The sequence below is a fragment of the Filicampus tigris genome, chromosome 15 (assembly GCF_054856515.1).
Source record: "Filicampus tigris isolate MCC_2025a chromosome 15, RoL_Ftig_1.0, whole genome shotgun sequence".
In the NCBI taxonomy this organism is placed as follows: domain Eukaryota; kingdom Metazoa; phylum Chordata; class Actinopteri; order Syngnathiformes; family Syngnathidae; genus Filicampus; species Filicampus tigris.
This window is the reverse complement of record NC_141231.1, coordinates 14,340,369-14,362,583: the sequence shown is the minus strand read 5'-3', so window position 1 is coordinate 14,362,583 and position 22,215 is coordinate 14,340,369. Positions and strand designations below refer to the sequence as shown.

The 22,215-nt window shown below is 40.5% G+C and overlaps 3 protein-coding genes and 2 non-coding genes across 5 annotated transcripts; all 5 read right to left on the bottom strand.

The window, feature by feature from the left end:
* Positions 1-1,132: 1,132 nt before the first annotated feature.
* Positions 1,133-7,082, bottom strand: pdcl (phosducin-like). The gene is made up of 4 exons (XM_086053051.1): positions 6,657-7,082; positions 5,045-5,238; positions 3,982-4,163; positions 1,133-2,955 (listed from the first exon to the last, which is right to left on the bottom strand). The coding sequence occupies exons 2-4, from the start codon at positions 5,217-5,219 to the stop codon at positions 2,386-2,388; spliced, it is 927 nt and encodes a 308-aa protein (XP_085909177.1). The 5' UTR covers positions 5,220-5,238; positions 6,657-7,082; the 3' UTR covers positions 1,133-2,385.
* Positions 7,083-8,501: 1,419 nt separating this feature from the next.
* Positions 8,502-18,458, bottom strand: LOC147135663 (prostaglandin G/H synthase 1-like). Its single transcript, XM_086053050.1, has 11 exons — positions 18,234-18,458; positions 18,064-18,147; positions 15,359-15,475; positions 13,793-13,933; positions 13,566-13,709; positions 13,309-13,490; positions 12,665-12,748; positions 12,272-12,518; positions 10,854-11,140; positions 9,781-9,928; positions 8,502-9,152 (listed from the first exon to the last, which is right to left on the bottom strand). The coding sequence occupies exons 1-11, from the start codon at positions 18,238-18,240 to the stop codon at positions 8,815-8,817; spliced, it is 1,779 nt and encodes a 592-aa protein (XP_085909176.1). The 5' UTR covers positions 18,241-18,458; the 3' UTR covers positions 8,502-8,814.
* Positions 18,459-19,953: 1,495 nt separating this feature from the next.
* rpl37 (ribosomal protein L37) lies at positions 19,954-21,969 on the bottom strand. Its single transcript, XM_086054274.1, has 5 exons — positions 21,955-21,969; positions 21,879-21,887; positions 21,380-21,515; positions 21,189-21,273; positions 19,954-20,196 (listed from the first exon to the last, which is right to left on the bottom strand). The coding sequence occupies exons 1-5, from the start codon at positions 21,967-21,969 to the stop codon at positions 20,127-20,129; spliced, it is 315 nt and encodes a 104-aa protein (XP_085910400.1). The 3' UTR covers positions 19,954-20,126.
* Positions 20,338-20,417, bottom strand: LOC147135662 (small nucleolar RNA SNORD72). The gene has a single exon (XR_015089953.1). It is a non-coding gene; the product is annotated as a small nucleolar RNA SNORD72 (small nucleolar RNA).
* On the bottom strand, positions 21,592-21,670 carry LOC147135661 (small nucleolar RNA SNORD72). The gene has a single exon (XR_015089954.1). It is a non-coding gene; the product is annotated as a small nucleolar RNA SNORD72 (small nucleolar RNA).
* Positions 21,970-22,215: the final 246 nt, after the last annotated feature.

Sequence of the window (22,215 nt, the reverse complement as noted above, 5' to 3'; positions counted from 1 at the left end):
GCAACAGACCTTTGAACTCAAACGGTGGAGCAACAAACGTGAACACAGCACAGGCATATTTAATCCTCTGGGAATAAAAATGGCAAATAATATCTTAACTCACTATATGAATATATATTATTATAATTACAGTAAATCCCTTAAGTGGCAACTGAGGTGACAACAGAGGTGACAAAATGGCCGGCCCCCCAGAGATGGCTAGAAATTGGTGGATTAACTCTTATTCCACAAACGCAATATTTATCAGAATGCCTTCTTTCAACTAGTGGGTGTATATAGAACATATTCTTGAAAAAAAAATGTTTGCGTTGACTTCCATCTTTAAGTATTTTAGAAACTAGCATTGGCACACATTGTTGCTTTTCAATCAACTTCACTACACTTTAGCCAGGTAAGAACACATATTACTGATGATGGCCGCTTGACACTCAAGCTTCAAAACGTGTTTCGAAACAATGACAAAGATTTCCAAGGAAACTCTTCTTCTAAGCTTGATTCAAATCACGTGACATATTAAATATGAAGCTGCAACTGCTTCCTTACCTGAACGAACCACCTGACTGGTTCGCGGTCCATTCGGATGATAAAGTGGTGAGTCGTTGGAGTGGTGCCATTTCGTAGGTGTTCATTTTTCACTACTTTATGTTACAGTGAATATAGAATCCCTTTCTCTACCTTTCTCAGTAGGTAGTGCGTTTGACTTGTCCCTCAATGAAATGCAAATGTTTATTTTTCATTTCATGTACTTTTCTTAATTTTTTTTTTTTGGGGGGGGGGGGGGGGGGGGGGATAATCTATCACTGTGCAAATAAAGCTGCCATAAAATTCAGAGACTGTTTATTAATTTCTCAGTATGAAAACTTAAAAAAATCTATGGGGGATCAAATACTCATTTCCTCCACTGTATAGGGTTAGGATCATTTTAATCCATCCAGTTAATCTGAAGCATTTATCCTTACTCCTTGTGAGCAATTACTTTCCAAATATGGAGAAGTTGTGAGCATAAAAAATGAAAAAAAAAACCCAAAAAACAGCTCAATTTAGAAGGTTTCGGTGAAAAAAATAATGTCCCTCATTTGAGTATTCCCAAACCCACAAATATTTACATAGTTACATACAAAAAACAAGCAAGTGAGTCAAAAGTCTTATTTATTTTCACCCTCCTACAATTACTAAAACGTTGCAGCACATACAAAAGTTAGAAAACAATCAAAATAAGGTCCATTGGGGGGCTGAAGACTTCCTATGCAAAGCAGGAAAGTGATTTGGACACAAATAAATAGATAAAACAATTCAAGCAAACATGATGCAGGAAAAATGGGACAAGCAAATCTCATGTTAAACACTCATCACTTGTTTACAGGCGACATATTATGGAAAATGGACTTGAAATAGTTTGTACACAAATGGTTGTGAGGAAAAAAAAGAATTTATTACAAGCTAAAAAACACACATCTTAAGCAGGGGTGTCAAAAAGTATGGAGGGGAGGGTATTAGCACATCTGGGAACTGTTGAAAATTGTGGGGGCAAATGACTTCTTGGAATGATTGTTTTTGTTTTGCAGTGTATTTTGGGGAGGATTCGGTTACTGTTGCTCGTTTCTAAAAAACAAAACAAACATCAACAAAAAAGTAATGGTCCGGATACAAAAAGGCCGAGGTCAGAAGCGTTGAACCATGTATTTCTAGGAAATACTGTAATTACAAAATTGAGGTGGGGGGGAAAAGATGGCTAGAAGAAAATGGTTTGAAAAAAATTGTATTTAGGGAAAGGATGCAATTTGACTAAGATAATATTGAAATTGAGGTAGAATAAAATGTATTTTTAAGTAGCACATTTCTGGGGGAAAATTCAATTGTAACAACTGAAAAAATGTCATTCATTTATGTGAATGAAATTTTCCATTTCAGTAGTTTTACAGTATATATAAGTAAGACGTAAAAAGGAGGGAAAAGTGGGTACAAAGGAGAAAATTAGTCGGGATAATTTCAGGTGTGACAATTTATGTGAATAACATTGATTTTTCATTGTTGATCCAAGCGGAAAAAAGTTTGTACTTACAGGACAAAAGTCTCAACATTAACATTATTCATTTATGACAATTTAATTGTTATATTAGGAGATTTAGATGTTTTAAAAAATAATCATAATAATATTAACTATGGTTTTACGAGAATAACTGTAAATTTAAGAGGGAATGGCTGTAATTTATGAGTAAAAAATGTTTTGATGGAAAGTTATGAACTTACGAGAAGAAAATTGTCATTTGATGTCAAAATTTAGCACATTTATGAGGGGGAAATGTGTGTACTTATTACAAGGAGAAAAAAAAAAAAAAAAAGACATGGAAAGAGTGAACGCAGGATATCCGCCAGAAAGCATTCTTAGTCTATGTCGAGGTCAGAATCGTCGTCGTCGTCGCTGAGGTGACTCTGAACGATGGCGCCGTTGCGGACCGCCTTGGCCACGGCGGGGGCCTTGTCGGGCAGCATGCCGTACTCCTGCAGCAGCGCCTCCACGTCCACGGCGAAGAAGTCCTCACCCAGCTGGTCGGTGAGCCGCACAAAGTTGCCGATGAGCTCGCCGCCTTTGTAGACCAGCAGGGCGGGCAGAGCGCCGTCCCGGAAGAGCGGGCTGGTGCCGATGAGCGAGCTGCGCACGCTGCAGAACTTGACCAGCGGGTACTCGCGCGCCAGGCACGCCAGGCTGCCGCTCATGGCCTCGCAGCCGGCCGCGTCGGGCTCGTAGATGTGGATCATGACCGGCGTGTTCTTGTCCTCCTCATCCAGCGCTTCCAGGAAGTCCTCGCCGCCAGCCAGCTCTTGGACGCGTTCGAAGCGCTTGCCGCGGTACAGCTGCCGCCGCATCTCCTCCATGCGCTGCGCTCGGTAGTGCTGCAGGAAGTCCTCGTCGTCCTCTTCCTGCTGGAGCATGTTGTACTCCTGCATGGTCATCTGCGCGCACAAAAATGTTCGGCTGTCATGTGTTTATGCTAATGAAATGTTGATTTTTAAAAAGATTTTTAAAAGTTCTCAAATAGAGGGAAAAAAAAGTTGCATTTTTTAAAAGGGAAACAAGTCATAATTTTTCAGTTCACATTTTTTTTTATTTAAAAAAAGTCTTCAAATCTTAAGATTAACAGAAAAAGATTTAATTGACAAGAATAGTAAGGTCATTTTGGAAGCATGAAGTTGGTATTTACTAGGGCTTGACTGACTTTTTTGAGGGAGAGTAAAACTTTGATAACCAATTAATTGTACACGTATAATTAAAATGATTATTTTTTTGCTTCCTTAAAGCGAAGTCAACGCAAACATTTTTTTTTTCAAGAATATGTCCTATGCAAGCCCACTAGTTGAAATAGGGCATTCTGATAAATATTGCGTTTGTGGAATAAGTGTTAATACACTCGTTTTTAGCCATCGCTCGGGGCGGCCATTTTGTCACTCCTGTCGACTGAAAATGACATCACAACTGCTCACAAGGACCAGTCACGGCTTAGATTCAGAAAACAGGTCAGCCGTGGTTGATCGTTGTGAGTAGTCGTGATGTCATTTTCAGTCGACAGAAGACAAAATCGCTGCCCCTCGAGATGTCTAAAAAGGAGTGCATTTTGCTGCTTAACTTATATTCCACAAACGCAAAATTTATCAGAATGCCGCGTTTCAACTAGTGGGCCTGCTGGGAACATATTCTTGAAAAAAATATCTTTGGGTTGAAGTCAAAAACAATGCATTCTGATTAATATTGCGTTTGTGGAATATGAGCTAAGCAGTAAAATCCACCAGTTTTTCAAAAATAATGACTTTATATTTCATTTTGACCTTCGCAGTAACCTATTTGAACGAGAAAGGGTTACAACTTGAAATGTGGTCCTGTTGGAAAGAGTTGCATTTGAAAAGAGGACAAACAAACACCGCTGGAAAAGGCGCATAGTCTGAAGGAGGACGCTATCGCTTTTGCTCTGCGACGCATCTTACTTTGCCTTTGATTTTGTCCTGCAGCTCCTTCTGCTTCTGCTTGTCTTTTTCCAGGTCCAGGTCGGAGCGGCACGTCATGGACAGCTTCTTGATCAGGCGCTCCATCTCCTTCTTCTGCTCCTGCTTCTGCTCCACCTCCAGCTGCTTGTACTTCCTCCAGTCATTGATCACACCCTTTGGTCCTGAATGCCCGCCGACAAACAACATCAATTTTCATACTCTTTAAAAACACTTTTAAAATAATACAAAACGTGGGCGTGGCCCACTATTCTGACGCTATAATCACTATGAGCGAAAATATCGCAGCACCACGGTATTAAAATTACAGCTCTAAAATGGCCATTTTTAAAAAATATTGGGGTAAATAAAAACATTTCCCCATTGAACACAATATATTTAATTTTCAATTAAATCTAAAAAAAATCTAAAAATTAAGTCATACTAGTGTGACACCGAGGCGGCACGGTGGTCGACTGGTTAGCACGTCCGCCTCACAGTTCAGAGGTCGTGGGTTCGATCCCGGCTCCGGCCTCCCTGTGTGGAGTTTGCATGTTCTCCCCGTGCCTGCGTGGGTTTTCTCCGGGCACTCCGGTTTCCTCCCACATTCCAAAAACATGCATGGTAAGTTGATTGGATACTCTAAATTGCCCCTAGGTGTGATTGTGAGTGCGGATGTTTGTCTCTGTGTGCCCTGCGATTGGCTGGCAACCAGTTCAGGGTGTCCCCCGCCTACTGCCCAAAGACAGCTGGGATAGGCTCCAGCACGCCCTGCGACCCTTGTGAGGAGAAGCGGTACAGATAATGGATGGATGGATGGATAGTGTGACACCATCTAGTGGTCAACAATGAAATTAGGCAAGAGTTAGACCAAAACAGACCTAGCAGATCACTGTATAGCATTGGTGCTTTATGATCCTCTCTGCTTTGCTAACATCTTGTAGCACTTATGAGTAATTACAAGCCCCTCAGTCACTCCCAGATTTTCACTATACACGGCAGGGCTCGTTCCTTAACCCTAAGAATAGTGGGGGTTCGCTGTATCGGATTGTGTTTGAGCAGCTACCCGTGTTGACTGCGCTGCCATCCGCGCTGTAGTCGAGCTCAGGCTCGGTGGCGGCGCCGTCTCGGATGGTTTTGCCGTCCCTCTCGTCGTCCTCGTTATCGCTGCCTTCGTCCTCGCTGCTGCTGTAGTAGTACTGCAGTTTCTCCCCCAGGAGCTTGTCGTCTAGCGTCGTCATGGCAACGGCTCGCCGTTCACTTATCAGAGTGTACAGTGATGGCAGCGCGTTAGCGTGAGATTTTACAAGAATTAAGGAAAGTCAATTATCGAGAAGGTTGAAAAAAAATTTAAATAAAAATGTGTCGCTAGAATGAAACAATAGTTTTCAGAAAATATATTAAAATAGGAATAAGAGAAAACATTTATAGTCACAATTTTATGAGGAAAAAGTCATAATTATATGTCAATGAATGTACTGTTATGATTTGTTTGACTTTAAAAGAACGTATTTTTAGCATTTTTTTTTACAGGAGTAACGTAATACTAACAGGAAAATATTTTTACGTTAGAGGAATAAAACATTAATTACTGTGGGTAAATAAAGTTATAATACGGCAAATAAAATTCAGATACTTCAGGAGAATAAGAAAGTTTGATTTTTATAGGAAAAATAGTTGTTACTTCGTGGGAGTAAATTTTACAAGTTGCATGTACACAAGACAGTTATATTTTTATGAGAATAAACCATATATATTTACAGAAAATAACAAACATTTCAATTTTTGGTGCATTAAATGTATTTAATAATAAATTAATAAATGAGAAAAGGTCCGCTTTTTAGGAATTGTGAGAGAGAAAAGAAAATAGTCACAGTTTAGTTTGAAAACGGGAACAAAACCAGAATATTACCAAATAAGAAATATTGCAATGCTACTATATGAGAGAGAAATTTGTAATTTAATTAGAATGCAGTTCTCTTTATATGAAAATAAAGATGTAAATTAACTTGAATAAAATCTTAATATTACGAGGGAAGAGAAGCTATTACTTTACCATACTAAAATTATAATTTTATGACAACATCTGCAGTTTAATGTCAGTCTCAGTATTTATTTCTAATAAGGCACGAACACTTCTTTGTATACCACCAAGATGAATGTATGACCGTCAACAACACTCTTGTCCACTTGTTTTGAATGAACATGACAGCAGCCTCAGAAAAACAACTATATTTAATCCATAACACACCCACAAGGGTAATACGTTAAATCGAATTTGCCCAATGAAGCGAAATAATTGAGAATGACATTTACCTAATCCGTCAGAAAGAAAGGGAGGCCATATGTGAAATTAGGGCAACCGAACTACAATGCAGATTATAATACATTTTATAATTTTAAACTAGTCGGCACGCAAAATTTAATGCATACAAATACCATATGTACTACTCAACTTAAATTTATTCATCAGGACTTTAATGTTTAACATTTTTAAAGTGGTACTGATGGAAAGATGAATAAATCGAAATTCTAATCCAATTACCAGCTAGGTTAGCTTTAGCCACCAGCTTCGTTTACATTTAGCTAGCTTTATACACGGAAGTGAAATTTATCTTGAGAATCGCCCCTTTCAAATAATATTGAAAACAGTGAATGTGTATACAACTAGCTCTTACCTTGTTTTCTAACAAATAGTAGAGGTAAGCTTGTCGCCGAGCGTCCGTGATGCTCCTCTCGGCTAAGATGCTATTGCTAACTTCCATAAGTATCTCACTGTCATTGGGCGTGATGCGTTCGCGATGTAAACAGAAAATTCGCAAACGGCCCTGACGCGCAACGGCGAACGAGTTATCACGTTTTATGTACACAAAACGTATTTCGTGTTTACATATTAATTTCACCTAGTTGAGTGGCGTTATATGTAGAATTCAATTACGGATATCTGCACATGAATTGTATATATCTGCAATGACGAATCCCATGCACAAATAGGGCAAACTGACGCAATTTGTCCTGGACGAAATGACTTCTATGGATAGGAAGAATGTCGTTATGGATATCTGAAATGCTCTTTATGACTAGGCAAAACTAAAATACTCGTCTGTTGAGTGGTTACGGATATCTGTACATGAATTGCAAATAACTTCAATGATGAGTCCCATGCACATAAACGGGCAGTGGCGTAATTTGTCCTCTGAGAAATGACGTTGCAGATATCAAATGCCTTTCATGGATAGGAAGAATGTAGTTATGGGTATCTGTTATGGATATGTGAAATATTTTTTGACTAGGCTAAACTGAATTAAAGATTCAGCAACTGCCATGATTTCTCGAATAAGAAAAAGCGTCTTCAACCTGGTGTACTTGAAGGCAACACGATGATGTCAGTTTTTGTGGTTTACCTTCTTCACATGCACTTTCCCAATTTAACCGTTAGAGGGCAACATGAAATAAAGAGTTAATTCTTGAGTGTAGGGTTCGTTGTTACGTCTATCTGGAACTGAACTGTAGATATAGTATTTAGAAAGTCCTGTTTTATAACTATATTTATAGATAATCATAATCACGTAGCATGCATCATAAATCAGGTTTTAGATTTCTAAATGTTAAGCAAAACAAAAATCGTTTTTAAACTATTCAATTTTAATGCTCAAATATATTTAACACAAAATTTGACAACAAAATGATCTTTAAGTTATAAATTTAGTTTATTTACATTTTGGATTATTAGTTTCATGTATTGAGCTCATTGTAGGTCAAATTAAAAACGTTGTCTTGTAGATTAAATAGGTGCACTTTCCTTTCCCTTGAACAACAACAATCTGTTAGTTCAGTGTAAAAGTCCTCCTTTTCATCTGATTTTGACATAGTGAACCCGTGTGCTCCCGTAACTACCCAACCCACAGCCACACTATAAATATTAAATATTATTAAATACATTACTTTGATAAGGAAAACCTCCCAGGGTGAATATACAAACTCTAAACATAGGAGCTCTGATACAAACCGGAAGGCAGATTTGCTAATCACGCTGCCACCAAGCAATCTCATAACAGTAAGGTAGTATCAACAGTTTACAGCAAATATTTGTATGAATAACACTTCTTGGCCATAAAGAAAGAACAAATGGAAGAAAAACAACTAAATTAGTTCATCACGTGCCATCCACATGTCGTACGGTCGTAACTGAGGAACCGTGATGCTTGTGCTCTTCTTATAACAATAATATAAACAGCCACAGAGGACAGGCTTAAAAAAAATCATTCAGATACGCATTTAATATAATTCAATTGAGGTATCTGCAATGCGGTACTTTATCATAATGATCTGTTCTGTGAGATACTGCTTTTTATCAACATTTCACATCCTGTGATTAAGTTCTCCGGTTTCGTGGCCGCTATCAGTTTTCCGTGTCTCGCCAAAAGAAACACAAGGCTGGCAGCGAATGGAGGGCGGGAAGTGAACGTGCCAACGGAGGCCCGCATAAGGTGGAGGAAAATGAAAAGAATCCAAACACAGACTTTAATGGCCTCCAATTTTAATGAATGCGCTGTCAACCGCTGCATGCCTACAGCTCGCCTGGCGGGATTTCTTTTTGAAACTCTATATGAGAGCCCTTCATAACAGCACTGCGAGACTTATGTTTGAAGGCAAACACTGTGCTGACTTTCTCATTGAAGTTCCAAGTGTGAAGCTGCAAAAAGATAACACGGCTGCGTGGCGGTGAACTGCGGATCCTGTGTTCAAACAAGCTGCTATGCTTCTTGAGGAACGGCTTGTATGTTGAAAGCTTGACTTGTGTGTGAGGGGACTGTTAAAGTCCTTTGAAACATGTCACAGCTCATCCGTCCTGACGCTTTGCTCCTCTGGCGGCACTCGGAACGCCACGTAAGGACATGTCCTGGAATTGAGGCACACCAGGTTCTTCAGCGTGGCCGAATTGACGATGTCGAAGCCCACGCGGCCTCCGAAAGTGCTGGGCTTCCAGTACTCGGGGGAGCAGATGGGGTTACCCAGAAGGCCTTTGAGGGAGAACGGCGCACCCATTTCCACCATGCTCTCTCCGAATATGGAGCCCGGCCGCGTCCTCTCCAGCAGCATGCCCGGGTAAAATTCAAGCGCGTCAATGTCGCCGTAGAACTCTTCCAGAGTGAGCGCTATCTCCTCGTTATCTGCCCCCCAAAAAATGGCCAGCAAAACATACAATCAATGACATTTTCAGTCAGTGTTATCCAATCAAGGTTTGGTTAATTGACAAATACTGAAGATATAATAAATAAATAAATAAAAAGTATACTAAAATGAAGAATTTTCAAAAAAGTAAAAACTATCTCATTTGCTCAAAAAACGAATTAAAACTAAATGATTTTTAAAAAAATCATAACAAACTGACAATACACTGTCTCTACCAAACTGGCCCATTACAGCTATGACAGAAGATCGGGCAATCACCTGCCTTAGACTTTGACACAAACCCTCAATTACAAAGGCAGCATATTGCTAAAACGGTGTAGCAAAACACAATTAAATACCGGAAGTAAATAGGCCCCAAAATCAATTGAAATTTGTTTCGAGTCGTGGAGTTTCACCAAGTTATAACAAACGCCAACACCTTCCTGTTATTCCTCAGCGCACCAATTCACATCATGATACACACTGACTATAATTAACGACAAGGGTTAGGCCACTTCACGCGGGGTGTCAATTATCCTGAGAATGTATTTTCGGGCTCGTCTCACTCTCTTGTCAAATATGTCCATTACATGCTTTTTCGGCGGCCGGAGAGTTTGTTTTGCTCACCTGTGAACTCTCTGAATGAAGTGTAAGGCTTGAGGTTAAAGCGTTTCCTGTACTCGTTGAAGGGCTGCATGCGGAGCTGCCGCGATTCCTTGATGGTCCTCACGGCTATAGGCGTCACCGCAGGGTTCATGTTATGGCCCCCGCCTATCTGCGAGCAAAACAAACGCACATGGGACCACCAAAGGCTTGGTCAGCTTTCTCAGACAATTTCTGAGCAAACTGCATTATTAATTAACAAGTAGATCATTTTGTCCACTGGATGGTGCACTGATGACCACTTAAATGACATTCTGATAATAATAGTCAAATTTTTTTTCCATTCAATTGCACTTTATGTTCAGTGATCACCCGATTGTTGACCACCCCCTCAGGGGACACAGAGGAAGTCAACGCAAATTTTTTTTTTTTCAAGAATATGTTGGATGCCAGCCCACTAGTTGAAACAGGCCATTCTGATAAATATTGCGTTTGTGGAGTAAGTGTTAATCCACTTGTTTTTAGCCATGTCTGGGGGCGGCCATTTTGTCTTCTGTCGACTGAAAATGACATCACAGCTGCTCAAAACGACCGATCACGGCTCAGATTCAGAAAACAGGTCAGCCTTGATTGGTCGTTGTGAGCAGTTGTGATGTCCTTTTCAGTCGACAGAAGACAAAATGGCCGCCCCCAGAGATGGCTAAAAACGAGTGTTTCAACTAGTGGGCCTGCTGGGAACATATTCTTGGGAAAGAAAAGTGTTTGGGTTGACTTCCGCTTTAAAAAGGGGAAGCCAACACCTAAAATTGAGTCGAGTTGCCTTAATTCAACCTTTGCCACGTTTTCTCACTATGGTTGCGCCATCCCAGCTGACTTTGGGTGACAGGTGAGGCACGCCCTTGACGAGTGACCTGCCAATCGCAGTGATGCAAACAAACATTGTGAAACCGATAAAACAAAGAGCTGAGTCATTTCCGGCCAAAAAACTGTGAAGGAGTGAAGATACAGCAACACAGGAAGACCAAGTGTGATCGCCAAAAAAGCTTCACTCTGGTATTTGACTATTTATTCAGATCGATTGGCTGAGCGCTCGTTACCTGGCCGGCCACTTGGCGGGAAAAGGCGTCCGCTAGCTTGTGTACGCCGTAGTGTGTGAGCACTGACGTGTTGAAGAGGAACTGCGGGTAGGCCAGCTCATCACCGTTGATGAGGAAGCTATCGGGCATCAAGGGGTGCCAGTGGTAAAGCTGGCTGAACTCCAGGGCGATGCGATTCCCATACTGGAACTGGGCGTGGAAGAGTAGGGTGGGGTCGAACTTTAATTGCAGCAGGTAGCCGCTGAGGTGCTGCACATATTCTTCCATCACTATTCGGATAGTCTCACCTGGGGAGGGTGAGAAACGTCATGAAAAGCCGATGAAGTAGGCGGCTCGATGGCTTAATGTTTATGTTTTACAAGTAACGCAGCAGGGATCCAATCACAAAATTCACGTCAACTTGTCATTCAAAGTTAGTGCGCCGATATAAACTTGACCTGTAAAGCTTTTAGTGGTGCTTTCGGGGTAGTTTTCTCAGTGTTTTTCTGTTCTGTCTTGCCAAAATACTTTCGGTATGTAATTAGTACCATCTCTCCACGTGTACTGTTTTGAATATACTTCCTCAGTTTGTTATTGGTTTATAATTAATACAGAGCAGTGATTAGATTGCATGTGTATTAATAACATGTCGTGCCATCAACCCCAAGTCGTATACAGCGTAAATGTGCTGTTATTTTGATTGGCGGTCATGATTGAGCCCTATGAACTCTGCTTAGCGGCAAATACAGGTACTGTAAATGCACACATTATCTCATGAAAGAAGTCTTTTTTTTTTCATGCCGCAAAATAAGCGAGCTCAATGTATTCTGAGCGAATTAATTGTACCCTAGACAATGTCCAACTATTGAGTGGCGAAGCACATTTTAAGTTTGCGTCTGACTTGTCAATTTCAGATAAAAGCATACGATTCCAGAAGAAAATTATTGCATGTTTTTGCGATATCCATATTGCCAATATCGCGATATCGAAATGTTTTCGATATTATGCAGCCTTAATTGATTATTATAGTTAACGAAATCACTACAACTAAAGTTGAAAAAAACATTTTCATTAAGGAAATAAAATAAAAACAAAAATAATTTGAAAAAACAAAAATAAACTGAAACCACATAGGTTTATAAATTATTAATATATGTGAGCATTCAGGATTCATTTTAAATGTATTTATTACACACCCCCTAAAACTAAAACTAATAAAAACTACAGTAACACGAAGCATTTTGTGGAAAAAAACCCTAAAAACTAAATTGAAAAAAACAAAAGTAAAAACGAAATAAAAACTAACTATAATGAAAAATGATAAACTAATAGAAGCCTGGATACCACCACTAGAAAAAAAAAATCTGTGCCTGGCAGAGGGCTTGAATTTTAGTTTTATTAAAAATTCTAATATAAGGACAAACGGGGAACTCGCTCACCAATGATGATGAGCCGCGTGGTCTGGAACAGCTGCTCGTCATCCCAGCTGGGATGTTCCGCTTTCAGGAGGTCACACACTCGGTTGTGCTCCCTCAACCACAGCGTGGCATACAATCCCAAGCCGGGCAGGAGTCCGAACACTTCCTGGCCGATAGCGAATTGGTCCTGAGGGGCCATGCCTGGGGGGTAGCTCATCTTGACGGGGGCTTCAGCTACAGAGGGAGGGTACATCTCTCCATCAATCAACTAATGGGGAAAATAATAGCACAACAAGGTCCTAACACTTAACATGCATTTTCATATTCACATTACAAATATTTGGCAGCAAAAAAACTAAAGAAAATGCTAACTAGGTCATAGCAGCTAAAATAAACCGCAAAGCTGTACTCCACCTGATACTTAAGTTTCCCATCTTTTAAAAGTCGGAGCTTAAGTTGCCGATCCAGGTTATCTCCGTAAATGTGCCCCGCATCCACCTGCACAAAAAATATTATGCTGGTATTGCAATTGTATTATTTTCTAAAAAATAATGCAAAATAAGTGAAAATGTATTATTTAAGACTGCAAAAAGTTGTTGTACTAAAGACCCAAGTTGGAGTATAAAAAAAGTGCAACATATGACGAATGCCGCATTTTTACCAGGAAAGCAGTTATAATATCACAGAGAAAAAGTTGGAATATAACCACCCAAAAAAAAGTCAAATTTCACAAGAATAAAGTCATAACATTAGGAGGAAAAAAAACTGGTAATACTATAAAAATGTTTTTCTATTATCCATCACACACACAAAAAGCCTAATTTCATTTTCCAAAATCTGTTAATTACGGCGCTCCCCAGAGGTCCCTTCTTGGCACTCTTTCAATTAGCATCTGCCACTTAACTGCCAATACGCTGAACATGATTTTGCAGGCGCTTTTTCATATGTTTACATAATACAAAACAACAATTCCATTTTCATATTCTTAGCAAGTACCATAATGGCATTAAGAGGAAACAAAACATAGGAGAGCGCTAAATGGCCTTGTATGAACTGACCCCATGCGCAAGGGCCTTTGTGAAGCCCAGGCCCATGCGGTTGTAGGTCTTGAAAAACTGGTGGGTGAAGTGCTGCGCAAAGAAGGCAAACATGAGGTTGGAGCCCTGCGGGTCGGGTTTGAATGTCCTTCTCTTTAGCAGCTTCTCCACTAGCAGCTCAGGGTCTGGCAGCCCAGCTTTACCTAACAACAGCAAACGTTTGGAGGCCTTATCAATAACAATCAAAAAACAATGTTTCCCCCGTGAGATATGCTAACCTTTGACACCCAGAGGTGTAGGGCAGTCTTCTGGCACTGGCGGAAGAATCCGAGTGTAGTAGCTCAGGTTGTAGTAGGACTCCCAGCTGAGGTAACCGTATTTTGAGTTGTAGGTTGGAGGGCTGGGAATTAAGTTGGATCTCACTAATCACACACACATACAACAATATGTTTGAAATGGGTTGGAATATTCGGAAGAAGTTCCTTTTCTGCGGGGGGCTCTGGACCTGTCAGGACAAGCCGCATCAGAACGTCCCGCAAGAAGGTGTTGTTGACGACGTCCCAGAGCCAGCGGAAATGGGTGAGGATGTAGTGAACCGTGTCCGGCCCGGGCTTCAGGAGGTCACGCACCCGAGTCCACAACTCCGCTGCATTAGGACAACTTCGTGAGTGAATGCTATTAATGCTGTTTGGGTTATGTCTCTTTTCTATTATCTATCATCACACAAAGAGCCTAATTTCATTTTCCCCAATTTGTTACGTACGGTGCTCATGTATTTCGTATTGGTTTTTTTTAATTAGCCTCCAAAGTCAGTTTCACTTAGCAACATAAAATTTTTTTGGTATGCATGTCAATCATGAGTAGACCCCCAAAAAAGATCCCATGCAGGAAAACACACAGCAGAGCAAACATTTTAGGATCATTTCTCTGCCTTTTACTTCGCCTAGTCGCTACGTGCATTAAATAATACAGTCATGTTTGTCTAAAAAGAATGAGTTGTCCCCGTGGAGACTGTTTATGTTTGCTCTCCGTGTAAACTCTTTGCAACTCTGAAAGACTCCTGCCTTTTGTGTCAAGCTTCAGGATCCAGCGGAAGAAACTCCAGCAGTTTTCTTTTACTTGATCTCATAAGTCTTTGAAAGGATGTAGGACCAGACGTCGGGATGGGACCCAGACTTCAACCGGCCCTACTTTGGGTCTCTGCCAGCCCAAACTCTGCACTCCCGAATTAAATGCTCGAAATTTGTCTCAATGGTCGATATGTGTTTACACAACAGAGGGACGGGTGTGAGGGCTTCCTTGTTTGTGTGAAACGGAGCGGCAGAGCTGGAGGCTGCTATCACATTCCCTTCACATGCTGTATTTGAGTCTAGAACAGCGGTGGGAAAAGTATAGCTCGCACACCACGTGTGGCCTGGAATTGACATTATAAAAAGTCATGGAATATTTTTTTTCCCCCCCTTAAATTGGTTCATTCATTTAAATGTATGTATTATTTATTTGTCATTCATTTATCTCATTACATTGAGTAATGTATTTCCTGTAAAAATAAATAAATAAAAGAATTGTGTATTGGTAAATTTGTTTTATTATTTATTGTCAATTAAAAAAAAAAAAAAAACATCTACAAATAACATGGGCCATTTGTCTGTTTTAAAAATAAAATGTGGCCCTTGAGCACAAATGGGGTTTATATTGTCCAATTTTTGAATTTTTAAAAATGTTCACGTTAATGCGATGTCTGCAACGCGGACACATCGTCCATGTAAAAATAAGAAGAAAAAAAAATGGACAAAAACGTTGCTCGCATGACAGCGACGACATTCTCTTGTGATTTATGGACTTAACCTGAAATTAATGTCGAGCACTCTATGTGCTTTGCATCCATTACGGTTGTGTCTCTACACTATTAAGGAGGAACACTGTAAACGTCTACTACTACACTTTCTTATTTTCTCATTTTTCAAGCAGTTAGGGGGCCCCCTTTCGCCCTCTCCATCTGGAGACGGATCAAATTCCTCTCGATCCCAAAGAGGATATGAAGGCATGTCACAGGTGCGAGTGGACTCACGGATGGTGCAGTTCTTCCCGTGGTAGCCGGTGCGGGTGCAGTCACACTCGTAGTGCTCGTCTGCGTATCTTACGCATACGCCCCAGTGCTGGCACGGCAAGTAGCAGCACGGGTTCACTGCGGGGACAAAGTGTCAACAAGTGTCAGTGTCACCTACTTAAACCCAAGATTTTCTTTTTTTTTTTTAAATACATCTGCTGCAATTCCCTACATCTGGTTTATAATAAAAAACTACTTAAAGGAAGTAAAAGTCATTAAAACAGCCACTACCGGAAGGATCTTATAGTAGAAACCACATGTCAAATACATGACGTAGTACTGTACTGAATCCCACTTCCTTTGGGAAAGCGTGTTTTCCGATGTCACCGCGATGAACCGCCAAGTTGACCATCCCTGACCGACACCATCAAAAATCAGTTCGCATTTACCTGTACAACTGTAAACATTTCACATTGAAAGCAGTTACAAACTGTGGACTTTGATGCCAACGAAATGACTTAATCCCTCCGATAATTAGATGACATGACGTAAAATAAACTCAGGAAAGACCTAATGCTCGGAGCCAGAAATAAAATACACTGTGTGTAGTGTGTTTATCTTTACAGATACATAAACTCTTGAGTCAGATCCCCGTAGGGAACACACAAAAAAAATAATAATAATAATAAGGGATCAGTGTTACTATAGCACAAGCAGAGGAATTGCATGTATGAGAGTGTGTGTCTTAGACACGACCCAACAGGTGGAATAAACCGAGTAATCCAACTCAATTATTCCTAATTGCTTTCACATGTGACACACTGCTTGTACAGTGCAGACTCAGTGGGGAAAATAGCGCCGAGGGGGTTGTCTCCAAACGTGATCTAACATGCCCCTCTCGGCCCCCATCCTTGCCAAAGACACTCGGCAGACGTCATCCGCCTGCTATGCGAACTTGGCCCACGCCGTTTTAAGGCGACCAGAGTCATTTTACAGATGAGTGTTTCATCAGAACTGGCGGGAAAATAGCTCAGAGCCGAACGCGAATGGCAGATGACGTCATACGGGACGGGGCACAAAATGTACCGCTGTTTTAATCTCGTTGAAGAAGATAATTTTGGAATGGGATGAGACTGAGGTTAAACTGTTTGTTCAGATGTGTAACAGCTGATAACACCCACCCTATTTTTTTGTGTGCGTGCTTGTAAAAGATTGGCCGGTCACTACGCTGGTCAAACCGTATGTCTGACCATAGAGTCGCGCAGAAAAGTCTTTTTGGTGCCAAGAACATCACGTTTCTACAGCAGCTCATCTTTCCCAGAGGGGGGTTCATCTGAACAAAAACAGATGTCATTGATGCTGTGGTAAACCTGCACTCCTCAGTAAGACATTAGATATAATTCACAACCTTGCAATTAACTCCTTTGTTAACACTTGAGTATACAAACATACAGTGAATTACACTTGATATTGATAATAATGAATGAGTGTCGCAAACGTCTCTATACACGTCATTTTTTTCCCCCTGTTTTGTTTAAGTTATCATTCGGAAGAAACGAGGTCTGTGCATCTTCAACTTCCCAAGGCTTACTCTAGTCAAGTGTTTATGTAAATCTATCGGAAGAGCGTTGCGCCTCTTCTACGCATAGAGCCAATGGAGCACAGCGCTGCCACATGCTGGCAGTGGCAAAGTACTTTCTTGATCCCGCTGTGCACTTTGAGTTGCTTTTGTGGCCAAACAGAAAGACTAAATAATTCACACACATTTAATAAATATACTGTATTAGAGAGAGTGTTGAACATCAGCAGGTGCAGTACATGCGTGATAAAACACGAATATTGGAGAAATAAAGGCAAACAGCAAGGTCTAATGTGTAAGCGTCAATTCATGTATGTGTGGTTGCTTGAGCCACACAATGCCTCTCCCGCTTCTCGCCCATGTATTTGAAATATGCAATTTCTGCTATTTTAATGGTTAATTTATTGGCATTACTGAATTGAAAACGAAAATCAATGTAAAGCACATAATCATTATCAGCTTGTTGTTGCTGAAAGGGAGAGGGCATGCGGGGCGGCACGGAAGAGGATTAGGGCCAGTGGGGGGGGGGGGGGGGGGAATTCTCACTTTTATCTCAGGATTCAGACTTTATTCTCAGAATTCTCACTTTAAAGTCAAAATTCTGAGAAAAAAGTCAAAATTCTGAGAATAAAGTCTGAATTCTCACTTTAAAGTCAGAATTTTCTGACAATAAAGTCAGTATTCTTACTTTAAATTCGAAATTCTCACTTTATTCTCAGAATTCTGACTTTAAAGTTCTGATTCTAAATTCTGAATTTAAAGTCAGGATTATGACTTTAAAGTGAGAATTTGGAGAATAGTCAGAATTCTGAGATAAAAGTGAGAATCTTGCCAACCATTTTTCCCCACTGGCCATAATCCTCTTCCGTACTAATGTAACAATGTGACTAACCATGAACTTTTTTATTCAGAAGAAGTGTTTTATATCTTAATTAATACTTGCGCCCCCCAAACACACACACCTGTACATTATAGTCTTCCAGAGTATGTACTTTGAGTTCATCCAGCAGTCGGGGGTGAAATGGGCTTGCCGGGATGTGCTTTGGTTACCGGTAATGTTTAGTTTCCACAATCGACCCATTACGTCAAAGACGTGAAAGCAAATGGCCAAAGAGTGCGTATATTGACCGAGGAAACTTTCACCTACCTGTGCCGGACGTCACCTCATCTCCACGGCATGCAGGTTCCCGCAGGAGTAGGAGAAGAGCGCTGAAGTATCCGAGGATAGAGGCTACACACCGGGCAGGAAGACGAGAGAGAGACCGTGGGATTACGTGTGAGGATATAGTCACGTTTGTAAATTCTTTTCTAACTTACATCTCATCACAGCAGATCAGCGTAGTGTCATTCCAAGAAAAGGGGAACACGACAGCTTCACATCCGTCGGTGAGGGGTTAAGACGGGGGAACGAGAGTTCGCGAGTCGGCTGGTTAGCTCCGGTGTGCGCGGGAAGCAACCCGCCGAAGAGAGCTTTTCACCTGCCGACAGAGAAAGCAGGAGACGAGCGGGGCAGCCCCCGGCGCTGGTTGGCTAACTCACCGCTTTGCGTGCGCGACATCGCCCCCTGTCTGCAATCACGGACCATGACATGAGGCCAATCAATCATGACTTTCATTACAAACATGCTTATGATAAAAATAATAATATATTACTTTTGATTTTAATTACAAACATTTTTCATCCAAAAGCCACATCATGTAAAGTAAATCAAGTAAATACATGCCTTTTATTAAATAAGAATTAGTATCAATTTGACCATTTGTGATTGGGTTTTTTTTAACTGTGATTGGTCGTTACCTGAGCCATTAGAACCGTGACGTCACTTTCAAGTGACAGCAAGTGGAAAAATGGCTGTTCCCTCAGTTTTCCACTAAGGCAGCACGAATCGGAATGCCGTGTTTAGACAAGTGCGGGCGCATAGAACATATTAAGAACATTTTTACTTAACTTCCCCTCTATTTATTTTTATGTTTACACAGCATGTTATATATTATTCATGGCATTACCCCCATTTTGCTTCTTTTTTTTCTGGAGCAACTACCGAATACCACTCTACACATAGATCTCGAGTCTAGGGAATTCTATTTACATGTGCTGTCTAGGATATCCAAACATTCAAATGCATTGGGCCAAATTGTGGCAGAAACCTTGACCAAAAATAGTTTTAGATGCAAAGAAATTACATCAAGATCATAAACCTTGATGATTCAGATTATGGGGGAGAAAAAAAGATTTCTTGTGGTTAATAAGGTCCTTGCCCTTTGAGACGTAACTTTGACTTTACTCGTTGACCAAGTCAGGCAAGGATGCTTGATTCTGCCAAGGCGTACACCATAAGTGTAATTCAACCACGTTAAACGAAAATAAGCTCTGGCATCATCCTTGGCAAACCTCTGATTCTGCTAATACGTTCTCAACTCCATTTGTACATCTACATTACTTTATTCCAACTGCTAAAAGCAAACTGCACTAAAAGCACCATTAAAAACTGTACAACCATAATAAATTACACTAAGATGCCTGAAGAACCTAGCAGATAACTATAAAATTTGCATCCCAAACGGACGAAAGTTAAAGTGTGTAGTGTGGGCGTAATGGAAAGAAAAAAAAGGTGGGACTGTGGGAGTGAAAGTTACATTTCTGAAATGTTGCAGGCCACATTACAGCAGTTGGGCAAGAGCAAAGGTGCCTGGCCTCAGAGCCCAAATAAGCTTAATATCTGCAAAGAATGCAGTGTTGCCATTAATTGTCTTTGGGCTTAAACTTTTCCAACCATCCCCTAAGGTGGCCTGAAATAATGCTCTTGCCGGGAAGACCACCCTAAAGTTTTCCAGCTGCCAGAGAAAAAAAAAAAAATTCAAAGTTCTGCCTCATGCCATCATGGAAGAAATATGAGGATTGTTTAGATTTTATATAAATATTTACAACTATTTTGTTAGGGATGTCCAGAAGCAAGTGGACTTGGACAGATGCACATTTTATTTGCAATGTTGTTTTCAGTTGACTTTGTAGATGCGACTGAAAGCCTCACACAAAATAGTTTCCTCTAAACATTTATTTTGCTCATATTTATAGAGAGAGAACATGTGGTCTTGCTGTAGAAGTGTAAACTCCTTTAAAGAAAAAAAAAATATTGAATTGCATCTGGTATGACAAGATTAGAATGAGCTTTGTGTGTTGGTCACATTTATTTAAACAAAAATGTGTCTTTTAGGAGGAACTGGAGGCGGCCACCGCAGCGCGTCTGGGCTTGGGGGTAGTACCTTCCCGGAAACCATTCCTGGAAAATTTCAAGAGAAAACAAAAAAGATGGCACACGATTCAGATGAGTTCCAGAAAGCGTGAGATCAATTTCTCCACGGCGCTTGACATTTTCTTTATTTGCTACAAATGCTTGTGATAGGCAACTCTTGTGACACTTAACTTGCCTCAGAGACATCAAAAGGAATCACTTTGATTTCATATGTTCAGACATTTATTGTTCACCATCATTGGCAACAGGTCACAGGTCACATGACCACATATTTGGAGTCAATAACTTCTCTTAAGGTTTTTGGAGATATCATTTGGAGGCCATTTCGATTCAATCAATTTCCTAAAATGGTGGCTGAGGTTGTTCATTTACTCAACTGCAGAGAATTCAGTGACTTTTACAAACATAATTGTAAAAATGTTACTCAATTGTCTCAGGAAGATGACAAACCTGAAAATGACATCACAGTTGCTCAGGGCTCAAATAACAACCAATCAAGGATCAGCTTGCGAACGTCACATGACCGAACTCAGAAAACAGGTGAGCCGTGATTGGTCGTTACCTGAGATTTCAGGTCATTTTCAGTCCAGGTGACAAAATGCCACCCCCATTGGGTAAAACTTACAATTTAAAGTATTGATCAAGGAAAATAAACATGTTAATGTTATGTATTATTTAAACCCTTCACATTCGCCCAACCATTCATGAAGGACACCATCAAAATACAATTTTAAAATGTGAACAATATACTGATCATCACCCAAGCTAACTTAACTATTTCCAACAGTTGAGTAAATTTGTGGCACTTTAAAGATTTTTAATAGTAAAATAAGGCAGCCACTGTGGATAAACAGTGCAGTATTCCTCCCAAAAAAAAACACACTGCCAGGATGGAGTTTGGCGCATTGTTCAGTATTGATGCTAATTCAGTGTTTGAGTGGAAAATTATCCCAATCTCAAATGTCCAACACTGATCAAGTACTGCATAACTATCAATGCCACATCTGCGTAAATCTTACCTGAACCGACGGTACACAACCTTGAGGTGCCTCAGACGACCGGTGCCGGTGGTATTCCTCCTCTTGGCCTTTGCGCTCCAGTTGTCTAGAAAAAAAATATGTAAATTAAAAAAAAAAAAAAGTTTCTGGTCTGTCATTTATTTCGCCCAGCCAAGCCACATCTTCCAAGGAAGGAAAACCGTCAAACTTACACTTTCTCTTGCGCTTCTCGGGGTAGCCACACTTCCCGCAGGAGGACTTCTGCAGATGGTAGGCTTTGGAGCCACAACGACGACACAGGGTGTGCGTCTTGTTCCTGCGCTTACCGAAAGAGGATGTTCCCTTCGTCTGGAAGATGAAAATTAAAAACGAAAAGTTATAAAAGGCCATCCACAGGCCCCTTGCTACCACTACAGCTCTGGCTGTCTTGTCTCAGTGAGTAAAAATGATTGAATCACGTAGTAGTCATTGGTTCAGACATTTCAGAACATCATGGACAAGACTTAAACGTTTAAATTAAACGTCAACTGCTTAACATGTATAATAACTCGTAAAAAGACTCAGCTCATTGAACCCTTCACGATGTGGCTAGCAGGCACGTAAAACCCAGATAAGCATTTAAAAGACTTTCCGACGAATAGAAGGCTCTAACCCAACAGTGATATAGTAAAAAGCACATCTAAAAGAATGCAAGATAAAATGTAACATTACCGAACTGAACTTTATTCAATTTTAAGCTGTTAGTGTGGCTCGAACGTCAATTCTAACAAGCCGGCTAGGCTACTACCAGAACTAAGACCATAAGTTGTCAAATATCCACTTTATTTACAACAAATACTTAATTCAAAATGCAGCTAAGCTTAGCCGACAACTAAAGAGTCGTGATCGATAAGCGATGAATTGCAGGTTTCAAGGATGTTCCAAGATTTTTGCTGTACAGCATTGTCAGCTTACCATTGTCGCACAGTGGCCGAGGGATAAGAGGCCGGAAGAGAGGCCAGCGTGCTGTCAAATTACATCCGTGCTTGTTTCTGTGTCACACCGAAAA